The 20,716-nt window shown below is 35.3% G+C and overlaps 1 protein-coding gene across 1 annotated transcript in view; it reads right to left on the minus strand.

Moving 5' to 3' along the window:
* The window catches only part of GRM3 (glutamate metabotropic receptor 3), a 272,331-nt gene that overhangs the window by 114,333 nt on the left and 137,282 nt on the right, over positions 1-20,716 (minus strand). Inside the window, exon 2 of the mRNA XM_003771437.4 lies at positions 8,253-8,864. Within this exon, the coding sequence (XP_003771485.1) occupies positions 8,253-8,720 (468 nt within the window). The 5' untranslated portion in view covers positions 8,721-8,864. The remainder of the gene's footprint in view (positions 1-8,252; positions 8,865-20,716) is intronic.

Raw genomic sequence — 20,716 nt, forward strand, 5'->3', positions numbered from 1 at the left:
CCCTTTGTGTCTCAGCTCATGCACCTTTCAGCACCTAGGATAGTGTTTTGCTCAGAACACAGGCACAATCAATGCTTGCTGACATTGCCTGAATAAATCGAGAGGTTTATATTAAGATCCTTGGCTAATTGCTATTCACAAGCTACTCACATTGTGAGATGGTAACAAAAATGTGTAATCATTCATTCATTTTTCTCAGTATTTATCAAACATTGCCTATCATATAGCAGGCATTTACTTGTTAATTGACTGAGCAAATTGCAGTTATAATAACTACTATTTATATCATGCTTTAAGGCTAAGCATTTGAGAGGCAGAAAGGTAGTAACATAGATACAGAGCTAATCTTGGAGTCAGGAACCTGACTTCCAATCCAGCTTCACACATTTACTAGCTGTGTGACCCCAGGAAATCTGTTTTTCTCAGTTTTTTTCATCTGTGAGATGGAAAAGCAACAACAAAACAAGATCAACAACAGCAGGATTGTGGTAAAGGAAAAATGAGATATTTTAAAAGAACTTTACAAACCCTAAAGCATTACATAAATGCTAGCTATTATTTATTATTGTTGTTGTTGATATATTAGCTTAATAAATATTGTCCTCAAAACAATTCTAGGAGGTAAGAACTATTATTATCCCCATTTTACAGATGAGGAAGCTGAAGAAAATAAAATCTAAGTGACTTGTTCAGAGGCATCACATTATTAAGTATCTGATGCTAAATTTTAAATTAGGTCTTCCTGATGCCAGGTCCAGTGTTTTATCTACTAAGCTACCTTGCTGTCTAGCTATTAGGTATAGAATAATGAACTGCACTGGAGATAATATAACATTTAGATAAGACTCAGTTGTTGACAGGGTGGACTTTTGTTGTTGATAGTTTTTCAGCCATTTCCAACTCTTTGTGACCACATTTGGAGTTTTCTTGACAAAGATGTGATTTGTCATTTTCTTTTCCATGTAGCATACCAGTAGTTTATTAAAGTAGGCCCAGGAGCTAATTCAGACATGTTTATTTGGATAGAATATAGAGTCTTTTGATGTTTTTTTGCTTAATGCCATTTTTGAACACTTCCAAAATTTTTTGGAGACTACCTCTAGAATAATTCTTTTGAAAAAAATTTTTAATAGCTTTTTATTTACAAGTTATATGCATGGGTAATTTTACAGCATTGACAATTGCCAGCCTTTTGTTCCAGTTTTTCCACTCCTTCCCCCCACCCCCTCCCCTGGATGGCAGGATGACCAATACATGTTAAATATGTTAAAGTATAAATTAAATACAAAATAAGTATACATATCCAAACTCTTATTTTGCTGTACAAAAACAATCGGACTCTGAAATATTATACAGTTAGCCTGTGAAGGAAATAAAGAATGCAGACAGGCAAAAATATAGGGATTGGAAATTCTATGTAATGGTTCTTAGTCATCTCCCAGAGTTCTTTCACTGGGTGTAGCTGGTGCAGTTCATTACTGTTCCATTGGAACTGATTTGGTTCATCTCATTGCTGAAGAGGGCCACATCCATCAGAATTGATCATCATATAGTATTGTTGTTGAAGTATATAATGATCTCCTCGTCCTGCTCATTTCACTCAGCATCAGTTCGTGTAAGTCTCTCCAGGCCTTTCTGAAAACATCCTGCTGTTTCTTACAGAACAATAGTATTCCATAATATTCATATACCACAATTTATTCAACCATTCTCCAATTGATGGACATCTACTCAGTTTCCAGTTTCTGGCCACTACAAAGAGGGCTGCCACAAACATTCTTGCACATACAGGTCCCTTTCCCTTCTTTAAGGTCTCTTTGGGGTATAAACCCAGTAGTAACACTCACTTTCCCTTATTTAAAATTTCTTTGGGATAAAAGCCCACTAGTAACACTGCTGGATCAAAGGGTATGCACAGTTTGATAACTTTTTGAGCATAGTTCCAAATTGCTCTCCAGAGTGGTTGGATGTACAGAATAATTCTTTAGGCAGATTATAAGCCATAATTTAACAATTTGTTCTTACTAGGGAAGGGAAAATGAAGAGAGGATTCTTTCTTTATCCATATAAGATATTTAAGGAGATTCACTGCAGATATCTAACTCCTGGTGTTCTAATGTTTTATGCTAAGCATAGACTCTCTCTCACATTAATTACTGAATAGAAAATTGTCTGGCTAATAGACAAGAGACGTAATTTTTCTTTGAAGTGAATATTATTGTCATAAATCATATAGACTAGAGAAATGCCAACTAAAACAATTCTGAGGTATCACGTTATGCATTTCAGATTTGCTAATATCACAGAAAAGGAAAATGATGCATGTTGGAGATAATGTGGAAAAAATGGAACACTTATGCATTGTTGGCAGAATTGTGAACTGATACAATCATTCTGGGCAACAAACTGGAACTATGTCCAAAGGTTTATAAAACCTTTTGATCTAGCAATTCCACTACTAGTTCTACATCCCAAAGATAACATAAAAAAGGGAAAGGGACCAACCTGTATAAAAATACTTATTGCAGCTCTTTTTGTGGTGACAAAGAACTGGAAATTGAGGATATGCTCATCAATTGGGGAATGGCTGAGCAAATTATGATATCTGAACGTAATGTAATACCATTGTGGTAGAAATGATGAGGAGATTGATTCCAGAAAAATCTCATGATGGAAAGTGCTATCCATATCCAGAAAAAGAACTATGAAGTCTGAATGCAGATGGAAGAACACTATTTCAACTTTTTTTGGTTTTTCTTTCTCATGCTTTCCCCCTTTTGTTCTGATTCTTCTTTTACAACATGATTAATGTGTAAATATGTTTAATGTGATTATATATGAATAATATGTATTAGATTGATTGCATGGTGGCAGGGAGGGGAAAGAGGAAAAATATATATCTCAAATTCTTATAAAAGTGAACAAGTGGAAAATTTTATATTAAAATCCTTGATAAATTGCTATTCACAAGCTACTACATTGTGAAATGGTCACAACAATGTGTAATCATTCATTCATTTTTCTCAGTATTTATCAAACTTTGCCTATCATATAGTAGGCTCTTACTTGTTCATTGACTGAACAAATTATGGCAATGATAATAACTAGTATTTATATTGTCCTTTAAGGCTAAGTATTTGAGAGGCAGCAAGGTTACATTTAATTGGAAAAAAATAAATACTATTAAGTAGAAAAAATAAAGTTGAGATGTTAATAAAAAAGAAATGAATATTATTTTTCCTAAAGTATATGAAATTTCAGGTATCTAGAGTAAAACATGACACGATCTTTAAAGTCCTGCAGAAAGAAACTTATTAATAAATCAGGTGAATAGACATCATTCATGTTTTTTGATAAAACATGGAATTAATAGTTGCTTTCATTGATTGCTACATTAAAAACTCAGTGTGCTAAAAGATAAAGAAGGGAGAAGCCAGAAAGAATAGCAGCATGTTAGCTAACATGCTGCTCAGTGGTTTGTCTTATTTAATAAGAGCATTGGGAAAATAATTACCCTGCTTTTCATCAATGGTGATATAGCTTAACCCAGCAAATCATTAAGAATTCTACAGTCTCATGCAGTTTTCACTATCTGTAAAAACTGCCTATTGTATGAACTGACACAGCAGGGAACATCTTTTTTGCTGACTTTCTGGAGAATTCTTTTACTCTGGTGGGTGGATAATGAAAGAAGAAGAAGTTGGAGAGAAAAAAATCTCCAGAAGTAACTGGGCTGATAAAGTAATCCAGGCCAGATGAAGGCAATTATAAATACAATGACCCAACCACAAAAGCAAAGATGCTTAAGCATATTCTTTTCACATAAGTCCTCTGTACAGATGGTTTTCTGTCTGAAAAAGCTGTTGGATTTGGGGTCATGTATTGCCATCAGATGGGTAGAATTTTTTAAGATGATGTGATTGATAATTGCTATTTTATTTCCTCTACATTTCACCCTTGTCCTCTCCTCAATTTAAGGCAAAGTCATTTCCCAACGAAGATCCAGAAAATCTTCAGTGCTCCAAAAGAGAATATTAATATAGGATGAAAAGTCTATGGTTTAATATTTCTGAATTAATATACAATCAGAATCAGTCTGCCCATCAAGAAGTATTTATTAAATATCTACTATTTGTTAATTATCTATTTTGCCCTTTTAGACGCTGGGGGAATACAAAGACTAAAATGAAAGCCTCCCTGTTTTTAAAAAGTTTATATTCCACCTGGTTATAATATAAATTCCATCTATCTTTATGTGTAAAATATTTTTGATGACATCTGTGACTTCATTAGTATAGGAAATTCTCTGATTCAGGAAACTCTACTAATGTAGCTCAAAGCCTCTTTGACTTAGAATGTTGCTTAGGATATTGAAATATTAAGTGACCACCCCAGGATCATGCAACCAGTGTGTGTCACAGGCAGGATCTGAACCTAGAGCTTCCTAATTCTGAGAATAACTTTGTATCCACTACCTCAGACTGCCTTTTAAATTTATGTATCTATCTATGTATGTATCTAGGATGTATGTGTATGTATGTGTGGTGTGTGTATGTGTTATACACATGTTGTTTGGTCTTTCAGTCATGTCTGACTTGACCCACTTAGGGTTTTTTTACAGATGAGAAAACTGAGGCAATCACTTAAGTAGTAAGTGTCTGAGGCCAGATTTGAACTTAGGAAGATGAATCTGCCTCAATTCGAACTTAGCACTCTGTCTGCTGTGCCACACAGCTACCCTCACATATATACACATACAAAACAAACATGAGATAATTTGGGAGGGCAGCCCCTAAATTTCATAGTGTAGAAAACACTGTTTTCCATGAATTCTAGCAAGCTTCTTGGTTTGTTCTTCACATTCTGTTTTGATTACAATTATATTCATGTCAGAAAAGTTAGACTAAGGGAACATTCTTTTCAAAAGGGTTTCTGGCTTTTTCCTCTGCAAGCTACAGGATTGAGAAAGATAGTTGCCTTCTTTGCTTGTACACTGGAAGGAATCAGTTGATTTCCAAATACCTGGGCTTCTTCACAGGTTGCTTGTCTTAGTTATCATGTTTGGCCATGCAATATAACCTCTAAGGATTCTATGAGACAGAGGTGAGGATGGAGTGCATATCAGTTATGGAAGTATAGTTGTAGATGGGGACATCCAGTCCAAAAGCCTCAAGAGAGTAGACAGAGTTAATGGCTATCTGTGGGGTGAGAATCTAAGCAATATTTGTTTGGTTTCTCTCTAATGTATCTCTTCTGCTTTTGTGGTACAGTTCCTTAAATTCTACCATTAGAGATTTATCTGTTTGAGTCTCAAAGGGTTTTTTGGTTTAAAGGAAATTTGTATTAAAACACAAATGCTCCCTAATGGATACCTTAAGCTACTAATTTAATAGCTGCCATACTTAATCAGATCATTTACAAATGATGCAAGAAAAATTGAGATTATATAGAAATGAGATCCAGTATAAATTCTTGGATAGAGTGAGTACCAGCACTTTATCCGCTATATCACCTATCTGCCTACTATACACTTATATGCCTTGGAATGACACAGGAGATAGTGACTCTTCCTTGTCCTGGACTGGTATCCCCACTCCTGTCTTGTCAATCAGAGAATCTGATGAAACAAAACTGGATTTTTCTTTCTCCTTCGCTGACCAAGTCTTTGTTTCTGTTGTTATGAGTATTGGATCATTGGGACTAGTTCCTTTTCCATTTCTGGGAAACTGGGGACTGGGATGGAAGGAAAAAAAGAAGAAAGACTTGAGGAGAAGTCTCTAAATTGATCTTAATCAGCAATAATCTGTGAGGATTTCTACCCTCATCCCTTTCTGACCTGAAGGAGAAAATAAAGGAAAAAAACATATTTCCCTTTCTTTTCCATTTTAACAAGTCAAAGAAATTTAGCATTCCACAGAATTAAAGCACAAATACAACCAAATACAAAACCAAATACAGATATCCCCTTCCAAAAAAACAAACAAAAAAACAAAATAGTAGAGAAATAATTCTAAACCTTTTTTCTTGGCAGTCTGGTGAAGTTAATGAACTCTTTCTCAGAATTATCTTTTAAAATGCATACAATGAAATACAAAGAATTGTCAAAGAAATACATTATATTGAAATGGTTATCAAAATTCTTAAAAATTTATGAGATTATAAACACTGAATTGAGAGACCCTGTTCCTAGAGTTCAATAAGTAACAGAAAAAAGAAATTGCTTTTGTTTTTTTGTTTTTGTTTTAGATCTGCCTGATAGAGTTTTTCTTCTTTTTCTGCATGGGACCTGTGATTTAATCAGTGGAGGAAGGGTCCCAGTGAGGAATGTTCTCTACGAATGCAGATCAACACCTTTTCTGCAACTTATATTTTGAGAGAGTCATTTGGGATACCTAGAAGTTATATGATTTGCTGAGGGCTATGAAGCCATTATGTTTCAGAGGCAGGAATTGAATCCAAATCTTTCTGATTCTGACTCAGTTCCCAGTTGAATACTCCATACTGCCTTTTGACATAAATTGGCCCTCACTTTGAATAAGTAGTTATTTACACATCTTTTGTAGAATGCCACTGGGGAGTACTCAATCCACATTTATGAATCAGAACATCTAGGATTCTGAATGAAAAGTCAAATTATCCTCTTATCACTGATCAAAGGGGTGGGGCCTGTATCCAGCATTTACAAAAAAAAAAATGGAGCTCTTCTGGTAAAACTATCTTTGATATGCACTGCAGCAAGTGAAAAGGTTCCATCTTCTCCAAACATTCAATTTTGCTTCATTATCTAAGTTTAGAAATACAGCTATAATTATCATGCTGATTTTTATGATATATGGCACTTCCTATCTACCTAATGAAGGGAATGAGTGTTTGTGGAAAGCTAATTATCTTAATTACTCCTACTGTGTGTGCATTTTGAGAAAAAAAAATCTGAAGCTACTCTATGTGATGTACTACAAGACTATTCCTCTCCACCCCACCTTTATAAATGAAATTATTAAAACTAATATTTATATTGTATTTTTATATTGTACATTTATCTTTTAAGAAAAACAAAGTGTTTTCTTCACTTCTTGATAAGGTAAGTAGTTTGAGTTTACACTTACAGTTCTAGAACTAGAAAAGACATCTTGTCCATCTTGTCATTTTACATGTGAAGAAATTTAGGCCTGAGTGGTTGAGGCTTATGATCTCACTGATGGCATGCCCCAGAAGTAGGATTTGAACTCACAATCTCTAACCTAAGAAATATGTATCTTTATAGTACAAAGATACTATACAGCAAATGAGGAAATTGAAGCTCAGAGAGATGTCATTGGGTCACCCAGCTAAGAAATGTAAGAACCAAGGCTAGAACTCAAGGTTTCAAAACAAAACAAAACAAAAAAAACATTTTTTTTTACTGTAAGATAAGCAACAGTGAAAGAGTCAACATGAAAGATTGACCAATATTGTATGGCTAAGTATAGCACAGCCTCAATATTATAGTTTGTTCTAGAATATGAGCATCTGATTGTTGATTCAATTAAAAAACAACAACATTACTAAAGAAGGCAAGATTTTCAATTTGGTTTTAAAGGCTATAGAATGTTAAGAAAACAACTAATGCTAACCTTATATAGTGAAAAGAGCCTTGGACGAAGACTCAGGACACTTCATTTCCAGTATGAACTCTACTACTGGTTAGCTGCATAACCTTAAGCAAATCATTTCTCTCTGGGCCTCAATTTCCTTATCTGTTAAAAGAGATGGTTGAAAAGCAGATAATTGTTAGGGATATCTTTTAGCTCCCAAATTCTAAAAGTGAGCATTGGAAGAATTTGAGTGATCTGTTCCTCTTGTCTATTCAATATTCACAAAAGCAGAAGAGTTGATAATCAGCTTTTTATCTCTTATCTGGTAAGTGCCAAACCATTCTGTTCTGTGTAGTAATTATATTGCCTTTCCTCATACATTTTTCATAACTTTTATAGCAAAGACCAAGAAATAATTTTTATTTACCTAAAAGCAGAGAATGCTATAAAATAAGGTAACTAAAAAAAGAATTGACCATTATTACAAATCCTGAAAGAAGATTCCATTCATAATTGAGAAATATTTCTGTCATAAAATATCAGGTATTTGCAAGAGATGAACAAGCATATTATTATCATCTATCAATGAAATTAACGGCTGTTCTCCCCTTTTCTTTTCTAAGACTTTCATGCAGAGTAGTTCAAAGTTTTAGATATATAGCTTTAGAAAAATCTTACCTGAATTGACACACTACTGTAAGAGCCACCTATGACCCCTGCAATGAATAATGGGATGTTTTCTTGTATGGCATAAGATCCATCAGGACACATGTATTCTGCTTCATCCACTTTAGTCAAAGATGCCCTGACAAATTCCAGTGATTGCTCTAAAGCATAGGTATCTCTTGAACAGGTGTCCAAAATGTGGACACCTAGCTTTACCCCTGGAAGTAAGTAATTGTCTCTGTTGATCTCATCAATGGCAAATAACATGGCTTCCAGGCGCTGGATGCCTCGATCCTCATTGATACGTCCACATTCTTCTATTCCGGTGCCTTTTTCATTAATAGGGAATAAGCCTCCTAAAACGAGGTCTCCTTCTATCTTTATTTCCCTTCTCAAAAAATTATGGTCCCCTAAAGAAAGTAAGAATCCCTTGGAAAACAATGCTAGGGTAAGCACCTGGAACCTCGTCAACATCTTCATTGATCCTATTTCTATAACTCAAGGAGACATTGATGGCAGGAGCAAGATGCACTTGTTAGTCCTTTTGCTTCATTTCTATGCCGGGCCTTTGGTTCGTCCTTTGAACAAGGGAGGAATAGAATGCTGAAGCCTGTCACCAAATTCCTAAAGAGATTAAAAAAGAATGAACAAAAATCAGTAGAGGAAATGGCAAAAGTTGTAGTCCTCTTCTCTCATCAACATTTTGGGGGAGGAGAGCGGAGATTCATTTTTGGCCTCGGTGGAGCAGTAATTTAGTTCCCTTGGGCTCTTAATATATATCCTCTGAGATGCCGGACTAGCTTTAACAGCCAGAGGGAACACTGTTGCTGCAAATCAGAGCATGCTATTAAAGGGACTGAGTGATTTAGGTGAATGGCAATGAGGGACAGAATGCTTAATGGGCAGAAGACAGCTTGTTGCCCTCTTCAGTTATGAATCTTTATTAACCATCTCTTTCCTTTCAGTGGATCTGTCCATATGCTGAAAGTCACCATTGTAGTGCTGGTGTTAGAAAATGTGTAAAAATGGGCTCTTTGCCACTAAATAGAGACAAACTGATGGAGTGCTAGATTTTTTCAAGAGATGTGCCATTGTGACTATACTGTGACTTTTCAATAGCTAATCAGACATATCTGCTTTAACAAATGCCCAGTGGATATGCATATCAAGCCTCAACATTCACTTCTTTAAAAGGATTCATGGGGGAAGGAAGTAGAGAAAAAGAATGAAAGAGGAGATTGTTAAACATTTACTTCTATATTTTTGACATTTTCCCTCTCTGTTGTTTGCAGTGTCCTTTCAAGAAATAAATAAATAAGCTTTCCCCCTTTTGCCTTCTCCCTCTTTCCTGTCACATGAGGCTGATCCATGGATTGCTTTTCTGACTTTCACAAGTGAGCTGGGTTTTGTTTTATTTGTTTGGGGATGGTGTGTGTGTGTGTGTGTGTGTGTGTACATCACATCATGCAATGACATCAGTAGATGCTGTGGAATGTTTAGTGCTAACTTCAGTTCTCCTTGGGAGTTCTGCTATAGAGCATTAGCCGGACTGATAATAATATGTATTTTTTAAAGTTGGTGCTATAATTCTCCTTTTTTGAGGGGGGTCAAGGGGGGTTCATATTTATTTCTGGCTTCTCTTTGATCTCTGTGTGTAATTCCCTTTGAAGCAAAACTGCAATGGAATGGAAAAAGATGTTTTAATCATTATCTCTGATGATAAAGAAGAATAAACCACTCTTTAAAATTAATTGCCTTATGTGTCCAATAAAAAAGAATCGTTAATTAGCAGGAGGCTGTCTTCATAGTCTGATCATGTAGCTTAATAAAAAAAAAAGCCTATATGTGAACATGAGGAAAATGTGGTTATAGAAAACTGGATTTATATCCTGGAGAAATTTAACTTAATACCATATGGGGGAATGAATGAATCTATTTTTTGCCTTTAACAAAATATGGCTTATGTAGAATTTAGAGGTGCTTATGAGGTGCTAGGTTGGAAGAGGGATGATTTCAATGTGTTTCTCAGCATGGTATATTTGAGTACATGTTGAGAAATGAAATATACATTTGTTAGTTTTATTCCATTGCTTGGCTAATGATCCCCAAAGCTTCTACCCCATTGTTTTGTGTGAAGATTGGAATACAAATAGGTAGTGCTATGGGAGATACTTTCAGCATGTGTGGATGAGTAGTTTTGCGTTTTCATTTGAATTTTGCTGAGGAGATAGTCCAAAGTCAGTTTTGGGAGTAACTGTGGAATCCACAGAGATACAGACAGCCTCCATAGTGACCTAGAGTCTTTTCTTAAATTATACTCACCTTATATTTTTGACCAGAATCCTCAAAGCAAGTTGGTAGGAGTATGCATAGGGGCTTTGGGGCCTAAGGAGTCACAAGGTTCCTCTTATTGCATCTTAGAATTTAAGAGTTCTGGTGGCATGGGATTAAGGCAAATTTTCTGGTTCCAGGATATTATCTGGAGTCCATGTTCCCAAGCTATCCTTAATTAAAAGTTGGCAGGTTGTTGCTAGTAGAGATATAACTAGGCTGGGATGGCAAGAGCTTTTCCCCAAGGAACTAAATCAAAATATTCTCTTTTCAACAGTCCATAGGCCTCTGTCTTGTTTTCCATCAGGTTAAATCCCTACTGAAGATGGGGTGGAAGTTGGAATTGTTAGGACAGGATCGTGAGGTTACAAGTTTGCAGAGGAGAAGTATAGAAGGAAGACCTTCCTCTTCTCATGCAACTACCCTTGGAAGATATATACCAGAAGGAGCCAGTCTGGTTAAATGAAGCTATTTTCTCTTCCCAAACCATTAAATATCTCATCATCTATGTTCCAGAGGAGATAAAAGTGTTTTATTATGATAAGAACAGTGTTTTCCTGAGGCCACTTATGTCTCCTCACTCACAAAACAACATTTATCTAAAAAGAAGAAAAGCTAACCCTGGGAACTATTAACCCTGGCTTCTCTGATGTAGTTTTTTGGTTTTTTTAGGAGCTTAAAACATTGCAGTCTGGATCTCTCAGAATTGGTGAGTATATAAATGTATATAAGTCGCCTGGTGAGTTGTGGTCCTGATGAAATGAGGTCCTGTCTACCAAAACTGAAGCTGAGTGCTACTACATCTTTATCTTATGTTCTTACTCTGTCAGAGCAAAGCAAACCTCCTTGGTGCCTCATTTTGTTCTCAAATTGAATTTAATCTAAGAGAACATTGGCATTAGAGCCCAGATTCCAACATGTCTCCTTGGCTAACACCGCTGGTTGAGAGCAGCCAATTCCTTGAGAAATGTGGTCTTTTGTTGCCTGAGTTCTTAAGGGTTTCTGAAGAGATCCTCTCTTTCTGATATAAATAAAGCTCAAAGAAATAGATGTTCCCAGAGCAACCTAGCCTTTGTTTCAATAGGGTCTGGACTTTGAAGTGCCTTTTCACTATGAGTGGTTTTTTGGTCTACAGAAATAGTGCCCTTTCCTGGAGCATCCTGATCTTTGTCTATGGAGCATAATGTCAAAGAATATCCAATCTTATTTTGTTTTCTCATTTTTCTGGCTTTGACTATTCAGCTTAGAATAGAAGCTTCAAGTGTTTCTATTTTATATGAAAGGATCTCTAATTATGTCTGTGACTGATAGGATGGTTGTGTTTATGTATGCGCACATATCCATATTTAAAACTTGTCCACCTAGCCTATATGATCATTCATCTATTTGATAGTCATTTATTAGACTATATGTATTAGAAAATAGAAAATAAATAATAATTCTTGTTCTTAAGGCATTGACAATTTAGTAAAAGAAATTTCATATATTCATATTACCACAATTTAAATAAGAATATGATAAGCGCAAACGAGTTCAGAAAAAGTAGAGATTACAAATAGTTTGGAGGACATCAGATAAGCTTCATGGAAGAGGCAACATATAATCCAGGCTTTGAAGGATGGGAAGTGTTTCAACAGGTAGAGATGAGGGAAGGAAGTGAATTGGCTTTTTTAGAAGAGGTGTTGACAAAATGTCTTTTATAGAGAAGGTACACTGGTAATTTATTTTCCTACGAAATGGTTTGAAATTAGATTTTTCCCTTTCCCCAGTGAATATTGTTCTGACAAAGTTCTGACAAACTATAAAAGTGCACAGTATTATTGCTTTAAATACTAATGGGAATTAATACCCAACTCCAAGAAGATTGATTCCAAATGAGTAGGATGGATGTGTTTGAAGATTGAATGTGTGGTTCTTAGAATATTCCCCATTAGATTGACAACATCATGCTAACTATCTGACCTTTAAGCTATCTGACAATGTCTTTAAAGTAACAAGGTATTTATTGAAATCTGCAACTCCAAAATCAATTAAAGTAATGTTTAAGTACACTGTCTTAATGTTTGTTATTTACCTGCTGCTTAAAGCAGAATATATTATAATTAAGACTGTTGGACTCTGCATAATTTAGAAATACTTAGCATTATTTAAAACCCAATGCTAAGAAATTGAAGGAGTAGAAAATTAAAATTTGACACTGAAAAATAGGCAAACATGCTTAATTCAATGCAACCGTTTATCTCTGTGTAACAGCTTATCGGATTGTGGGAAAGGGCAGCAAATACTTTTCTTTCTTTTTTTTTTTCTAGGATCTTTTCATTATAAATCAGTAAATAGCAAATTCCCCAGATAAACACATTCTTCTCTCTTCACAATCACATGCAGACTGAGAATTACAGCCCAGCAGCTCAGCAGTCAAAGTTCCCTATTCACAGATGATAAGTGGTATGTCATCTGTAAACAAGCATGTGTAGCCTTCACTAAGGCAACATGCTCATCAATGTTTTATTAATTGATGCATTAATGGAATCTTGAAGGTTCATTGCTATTCTAACCTCTGGAATGTCTGTGCTGACTCATTCTTATGTTCACCATACAGCAGTGCTTATTTTTCTCCTGCCTTTGACTTTTCCTAGGTACTTGGGAATGGGAAAGAATGCTAACACGCTCCATGATGTATTGCTTGTTTCTAACTTGTATTTATTTTGCGGCAATTTTATCCACACTTCTTAGTTTTATCCAGTAGAAAGTAAGTAGAATGTACATCCAGTAGAATGTAAGCCCCTCGAGGGCGAGGAGCTTGTTTTTGTATCCCTAGTATCTAGGATAGTCCCTGGCATATAGTAACTAGGACAGACATAAATGTCTAATAAATACTGATTGAAATGAATTGATATGATTTAAGTCAAAGTGGCACTAAGGTAGTTGTAAAGTCTGTAAATAGTTGTAAGAAATATGGCCCCCATTCCCACTAAAGCTTTAAAAAAAATTTATAGTTTTTGGAGTACATATAAATGTTCTAGGAGGAAGTATAGCATAATGGATAGAAATGTAAAATCAAAGAGATCAGAAAGGTGGTTCAAATATCACCTCTGATATATATTAACAATGAGACCCTGTGCAAATTACCTAACCTCTCAGGTCTATAAGCTAAGTCCATAAATTGCAGAGACGTTGTCAACTCACTTTGATAGATGAAATCAAAGTTACTGATATCAACAAAAATCATAGAACCAATCTTTTCCCTATAAATATTCTACCAATGTTTTGGATCATAACAGCCTGAGAATCATAGAATGTCCAAATATGGCCACAGATTTAGAGCACAAAAGAATTTTACATTTAGTTCAAGGTTTTTTTTTTTTTTTTTTTTTTTTTTTTTTTTTTTTTTTAATAATAAAGTTGAGGTTCAGACAGGGAAGTGACTTGGTTAGAGTTACACTAGTTACAAAGTCAAAGGCATGAATTGAACAAAATTCTCATTTCTCTTTCTATTCCATCCTTGTCAAATGAGAGGGCTCCTAGACAGAACATACTGTTAAGAACCACTGTGCTCCTGACAATTCTTAAAATGATATTTTATGAACTCTCTCCCTCTTTTAAAAACGGGTTAAAAAAAAATCAATCAGTGCCTTTGTTTTTATCTAGCTATATGTATTAGGCAGATAAAGATTTTATGTAGGATTGAATTTTAATGGCAGCATTTTATTGCATTATTATAAACTGCTTTAAAATTGAGTTAGAAAAAAAGGGGCAAACTCTTTGCAACAACTGAGATATTCCTGTAAGAATAGGAAAGATTAAACCCTACCTTTCTTTCAAGCTTCAACTCAGATTTCACTATCATCATGAAGCCTGATCTCCTTAAAAAGTGATCCCTCTCTCTTCTGAATTTGCGTTGTTTATATCATTCATATAGCACTTGTCATAAACAGCCTTGTGTTGAACTTGTGGATCTGTATTATCTTTCCTACTAGAATGGAATGCAGTGGATGGAGTGTGGGCCTGAAGTGAGGAAGCCTCATCTGACCGAGTTAAAATCTGACTTCAGACACTTAGCTGTGTGACTCTTGGTGACTCATTTAATCCTGTTTGCCTCAATTTCCTCATCTGTAAAATTACTTGGAGAAGAAAATGGCAAACCATTCCAATATCTTTGTCAATAAAACCACAAAATGGGCTCAAAGAAAGTTGGATAAGCCTGAAAGTGACTGAACAACAATAAAGATTGGAAGCTCCTGACAAGTCACTATTCTTCACTCCCTTCAATTAGGGTTAAATGACTTAACTAGGGTCACACAGCTAGGAAATGTGTATCTGAGATCAAATTTGAACTCAGCTCCCCCTAACTTCAAAGCTGGTTCTCTAATCATTGTACTACTTAGGGGGCATTGTTCATGACCCTTTTCTAAGCTTCATTTCCCATATCTGTAAAGGTAAGGCATTAAACAAGGTGCTTATAAGTTCTGTGCCAATGCTAAGATACTAAGCACTAAGACACAGACATGATGATTCTTAGAACAAAGGAACCATATCTTGTAATATTCTTGGTGGTTTTCTGGAGGTCTTGGGAGCAGCCTTCCTTTCAGTAGATTAATCACCAATAGAATAGCCAGATATTAAAGTCCAAATCCTTCATTATCTCCTTCACAATCTCCTTTCCTTGCCTGGGGCTGAGCAGCTTTCTGGAGAGCCTTTCAGACCCGCCTTGATCTCAGTGGGGGAAGTGTAGGAGGCCAAGCCACCACGGTGCAGTCAGATGAAGTGAATTAATCTGAGTCCACAAAAGTGGACAATGTAATGAATCTGTCTCTCAGTCCCTGCTGGCTATTATATACTCTATTATAATTACATTATCATAGGTGTGAATCTTGTGGAACTATATTAAGTACTAATTATATGTACTGAACTAGAGAACTATTGAACACCATACTAAACTAGATAACCATTGCCTTATCAATTCCACTGATTAAACACCTTGAAAGAGTTCTGGCCCATAACAGTGTCTTGCTCATCTTTATATTCACCAAAGTGCTTTTCATGTAATTAAGAAGGGTTTCCCTAAAGTCTTTCAAACATGTCTGGTTTCCCCTTGACCTCTATGTTAGCAGAGTGGAAAATGGCCAATTAAACCAAAAACCTAAAGGATAAGATCAAATATAGAATTAAGTCAGATAAAGGTTCCCTCTTCAAGGAAAAAATAATATGTATCAAAAGATCTAAAGGTACAAGGGACATCAGAATGTATTTTATGCACTCCCCCTACTCCATACCTCTTAATATATCAGAGAGTCACAGTATCTCACATATGGAAAGGATCTCAGAGCAAGACCATTGAGTCTAATTCATATCTAAAAAAGAATTCTACACCAAATAAGATAAAAGCTAATTAACTTTTTCATGAAGTTTGGCAAAAGGTCATCCACTATTCTTCTGAAGGCAAACTATACCATCTTGGGATGCTGCTTTTATTGTTACAAAATATTTACTTATATCAATCCTAGATTTTTTTTTTTTTTTTTTTGTAACTTCCACTTATGGTTTTGTCCTCCTAGATCAAGAAGAACAAGGCAAATCCATAACCTTTCCAATACTTGAAGACAAATCTCATAATCATACTCTACTGTCCTTCCAACTAAGACTCAGAAAGGCAGGAATACTGTGAGGATTAAATGAAGTTATGAATGGAAAACACTTTCCAAACCTTTAAGGGCTATAGATAAACCGAAATTGTTATTGTTGTTGTTGTTACTATTATGCAACTTTCAGTCCTCAGATCTTGGTACTGATGATGATTTTTTTTTTCCATGAACCTTCTTCAGCTGTCCTGCTAAGCTCAAGCACTGTATAGAGCAATACAGGGGTATTCTACTAAAAGTTTGGTAAGTAGGCCTTCTGTAGCAAATAATGTATGCTCACATACTTCCAATACAATCTGTATTATTAACACTTTCTTAAGTCTAAATAATCAATGGAATAATAAATCAAGCCCTGATTTGTGAGATTGCTGTTTTCTGGGGTATAAATACTTCCCTTGAAAATTTAACAATCACTCTTGCAAGCTAGTTAGAGCTTATTCTAGCACACCTCTGCGAAGAGGTGAAGTAATGTTCTTAATTTCATATGTGTCAGAATTGGCAAAGGTAGCATTCAAGATTAGATCTCTTTGATTCTATTAGCTCTAGTGCTATGCCACCTATCATTGCTCTCTCAAAATATGTCCTCCATCTTGAAGTTTTCTGACATTCTATAATTAGAGATTAATTCCTTTGGTTTAAGGCTAAAGAACCCATTAAGTCCTTAGTGCGAATAAATGTATCAGCTCTTTTTTCTGAGGGCAGATTTGGCAGAGAGAAGAAGGGAGAGAATACTATAGGGAGCAATGGGGTCATAGAGAAAAGAAGTAGGCTCAGTTGATTAGGGGAGGGGTTCTTATGTTGGGTCCTTGAAAGAATCTGTGGATAGATTTCTGGGAATAGCCTGAGAATTTAAATGGCTAGAAAAATTCCATTTTTTATTTTCACAACCCTCTAAGTGAATTTAGTATTTCTTTCTATATGAATGTTGATAAGAAATATTATTCTGAAAAGGGGTCTACAGATTCCAACAGACTTCTAAAGGGATGTGACAGAAAAAAAAAAAAAAGCCTAAGAACTTCAGGATTATGTAAAGCAAAGGAAGAAGAGGGTGAGACTCCTAAACCCACAGAACTGCCTAAATCACATATTTGCCTGAGGCTGATCCTGGGGAGGGACATTATCTTCTCCTTTCTTTGAATTTCTTATTCTCTCTTCTTCTAACTCCCTCCTTTATCCCTATGGCAAGAGTCTCTCTCTCGCTAGGGGCTAAAATCAATACTGTAGACTTGCTAATCTTAGTGAAAGTGGAAGACCAAGGAGTGCAGAGAAGGGGAGAGTTGAGGGAATTTTCAGGAGGTCATGTGTGAAGGCAAAGGGAATTGTAGGCATCCCTGATATTTTTATGTTTTAAGCCACTGCTATCAATTTAGTCTTTTCCAATAGTATTAATTTATTTGGCTTATTCAGCATGGGATCTTTGGGGGGATTACCGGTTTTGTTGGTAAAAGAAATCTTTATTCCTCATATAAATCATTTATTATGGTGAGGCACATTACCTCATAACTGCAGCTTCCTTTTTTATTCTTTTGGCCATCTCAACTGATGTTTCATTCAAGTCTCCTAACCTCATTCCAAAGCCTCTGAATTGGAGCTGCCCCAGACCTCCTACAGTTCTACCTTTCTACCTTTCATCCCAGAAATTACCAAGACTAATAGAAGCTACAAGTTTGTCAGCATGAAGACAAGGGACTGAAACCTAGTTTGTCAAAAGATTTGCCTTTAAGACCTGACAAAATGGCAAAAAGGTGTTGGAAGTGAGGAGAAGAGAGTAGGTAGGCAGGGAAAGGAAGGCTAACCACAGGAGAATGGTTGTACCTGTTGGCAAAATGATCCATCAAGAGACCATTATTAATAACGTCCACTGCACACACAGCATCTATGCCAGTTTAGGATTCCAAAGTGCTTTGCCACAGTAAATTAACTCTTCTTGTTCCCTGCTAAGCCAGGCACATATTATTGCTCCCATTTCATATAGTACAAATTGAGAGAGAGAGAATGGGAAATGCTGGAGTCTGCAAAATCAGTAACATCAGGATACAGGGAGACTAAACTTGACTTTGTCTCCAGTTTTGAAGTACTGAAGATCCAGTAATGCATAGAAGTTTATCATTTCCTTTTCTTTTTTTTTTTTTCTTTTTTTCCCTCTCTTTTTTTTTTTTCCTGAGGCAATTGGGGTTAAGTGAAATGCCCAGGGTCACACACTAGGAAATTTTAAGTGTTTGAGGCAGATTTGAACTCGGGTCCTTCTGATTTCAGGTCTGGTGCTCTATCCACTGTGCCACTTAGCTGCCCATCAGTTCCTTTTCTTAAAATTCTTATATTGGAGTTTTGTGAGACTCAAATGAAGTGATAGATGCAAAGCACTTTTGAAAAAAATTTGAAGCCCTCTATAAATGCCACTTATAAATGCCAGTTTAAGTAATAATTGTAATAATAATAATTATTATTGCTATTTGTCCCTGGACTAACAATCAGGTGATCATATCATTCTGTATTGCACTTCTTAAGAATTCAAACAACATTTATAGAAGAATACAGCCCTATGTTGCCCAACTAGGCTTCTGGGGCAAAATGCATACCCACTAATTTTAAATTTTTTGTTTTTTAAAAGCTTTTTATTTTCAAAACATATGCACAGATAATTTTTTAACATTCACTCCTGCAAAAACTTGTGTTCCAGTTTTTTCCCTTGCTTCCTTCCTCTCCCTTCCTAAGATGTCAAGTAATCCACTATATGTTAAATATGTGTAATACTTCTATATATATTTCCACAATTTTCATACTGCACAAGAAAAATTAGATTAAAAAGGAAAAATGAGAAAAAACAAAATGCAAGCAAACAACAAAAAGGTAAAAATATTATATTGTGATCCATTTACTTAGCATTAGTTCATATAAGTATCTCCAGACCTCTCTGAAATCATCCACTTGATCGTTTCTTATAGAACAATAATATTTGCTAACATTCATATACCATAACTTATTCAGCCATTCTTCAACTGATGGGCATCCACTCAGCATTCATTTTTAATTTTAATCTGCATGATTAACAATTTCTTAAATGTAGACAATCAACAACAAAAAAATCAAGTCCTGATTTATGGGCTTGTTGATTTCAGACATGTAAACCCTAAAAAATTAATGACTTCAAAAGCTTGTAAAAATTGGTTCTCAAAAAGGACTCACATGTGCAAACATGTTTGTAGCAGTGTTTTTTGTAGTGACAAGGAATTTGAAACTGAAGGATGTTGAATAAATTATGGTATATGAATATGATGGAATTTTATTGTTCTATAAGAAATAGGATAATTTCAGGAAAGCCTGGAGAGACTTACATGAACTGATGCTAAGTGAAGTGAGTAGAACCAAAAGAACATTGTACACAGCAACAACAAGATTATATGATGATCAACTGTGATGTACGTGGTTCATGAGATGATTCAGGCCAGTTGCAATAGTCTTGTGATAAAGAGAGTCATCCAGAGAGAGGACGGTGGGAACTGAATGCAGATCACAACATCACTTCTCTTAGAGTATGTTACAACCAAAGAAATCATTCTATATCTTCCCCTCCTTCAGAGCTAAGATTGTTGAGAATGGCTAAGTCTAACCACTACAGACTATTAGAATGATTCATGAAGATTGCTTTCACCTCATATTTAAAACCACAACAAAAACTCCCTTAAAGCCTTAAGGACAGAGGGGATTTATTTTATTTTGTCTATTCCATGGATTTTCTTCCACCTCATGTTGGCTTATTGTTGGTGCCAAGGAAAGGGAAATGTTTTTGTCACTGTTAAAATCTCTTAAGCACATTTTTAGACCATCTATCTTAGTAAGAAGTTTATATCCTCTAACAAGGAAAACTCTTTATCCAAAGACCATGTTGGTAACTGGGACACAGAGAATTATCTGCACACTCTTCTTCACTTACTGAACTTTTTCTGAAATCACCAGATGAGATTAAATACAGTAGATCTATAACACTGTGATATAAGAACATATATGGTTGCTCAGCTATTATGCACTGATTTCTAGTAATTTTCTTTATTTTCTATCATTTGCTCTGCTTGGTTGCACTTCTATGAATATCATACCCTTCATCATAACCCAAAATTATGTTCCCCATATTATCACAGTACTCGCTGACATCCCATCCCCCTTTTTAAATTTTTTTTTTTTTTTAATGTATTGCCCTCACCTATTAGATTGTAAGCTCCTTGAGGGCAGGGACTATATATTTTGTGTATTCATATTCCTAGGCTTTTATGATACTGATTGTAGTAAGTACAAAATAAATGTTTATTGATTATTGACTCACTCAAATATGAGGTCAAAAATTAAATGGATGAAAAATATGTTCATAGTTAAAAGAAATGTTTTCTACAGTTCCACCACAAATAATACTGAGAAGATGAAGCTTCTATTTAGTTAGAGACAGCTTTTTGGTTGAATAATAATAATAATTTTTAAAAAAGTTTGTCACCATCAGTATGGTATAAAGGT

This window comes from Sarcophilus harrisii, chromosome 5 (assembly GCF_902635505.1).
Source record: "Sarcophilus harrisii chromosome 5, mSarHar1.11, whole genome shotgun sequence".
In the NCBI taxonomy this organism is placed as follows: domain Eukaryota; kingdom Metazoa; phylum Chordata; class Mammalia; order Dasyuromorphia; family Dasyuridae; genus Sarcophilus; species Sarcophilus harrisii.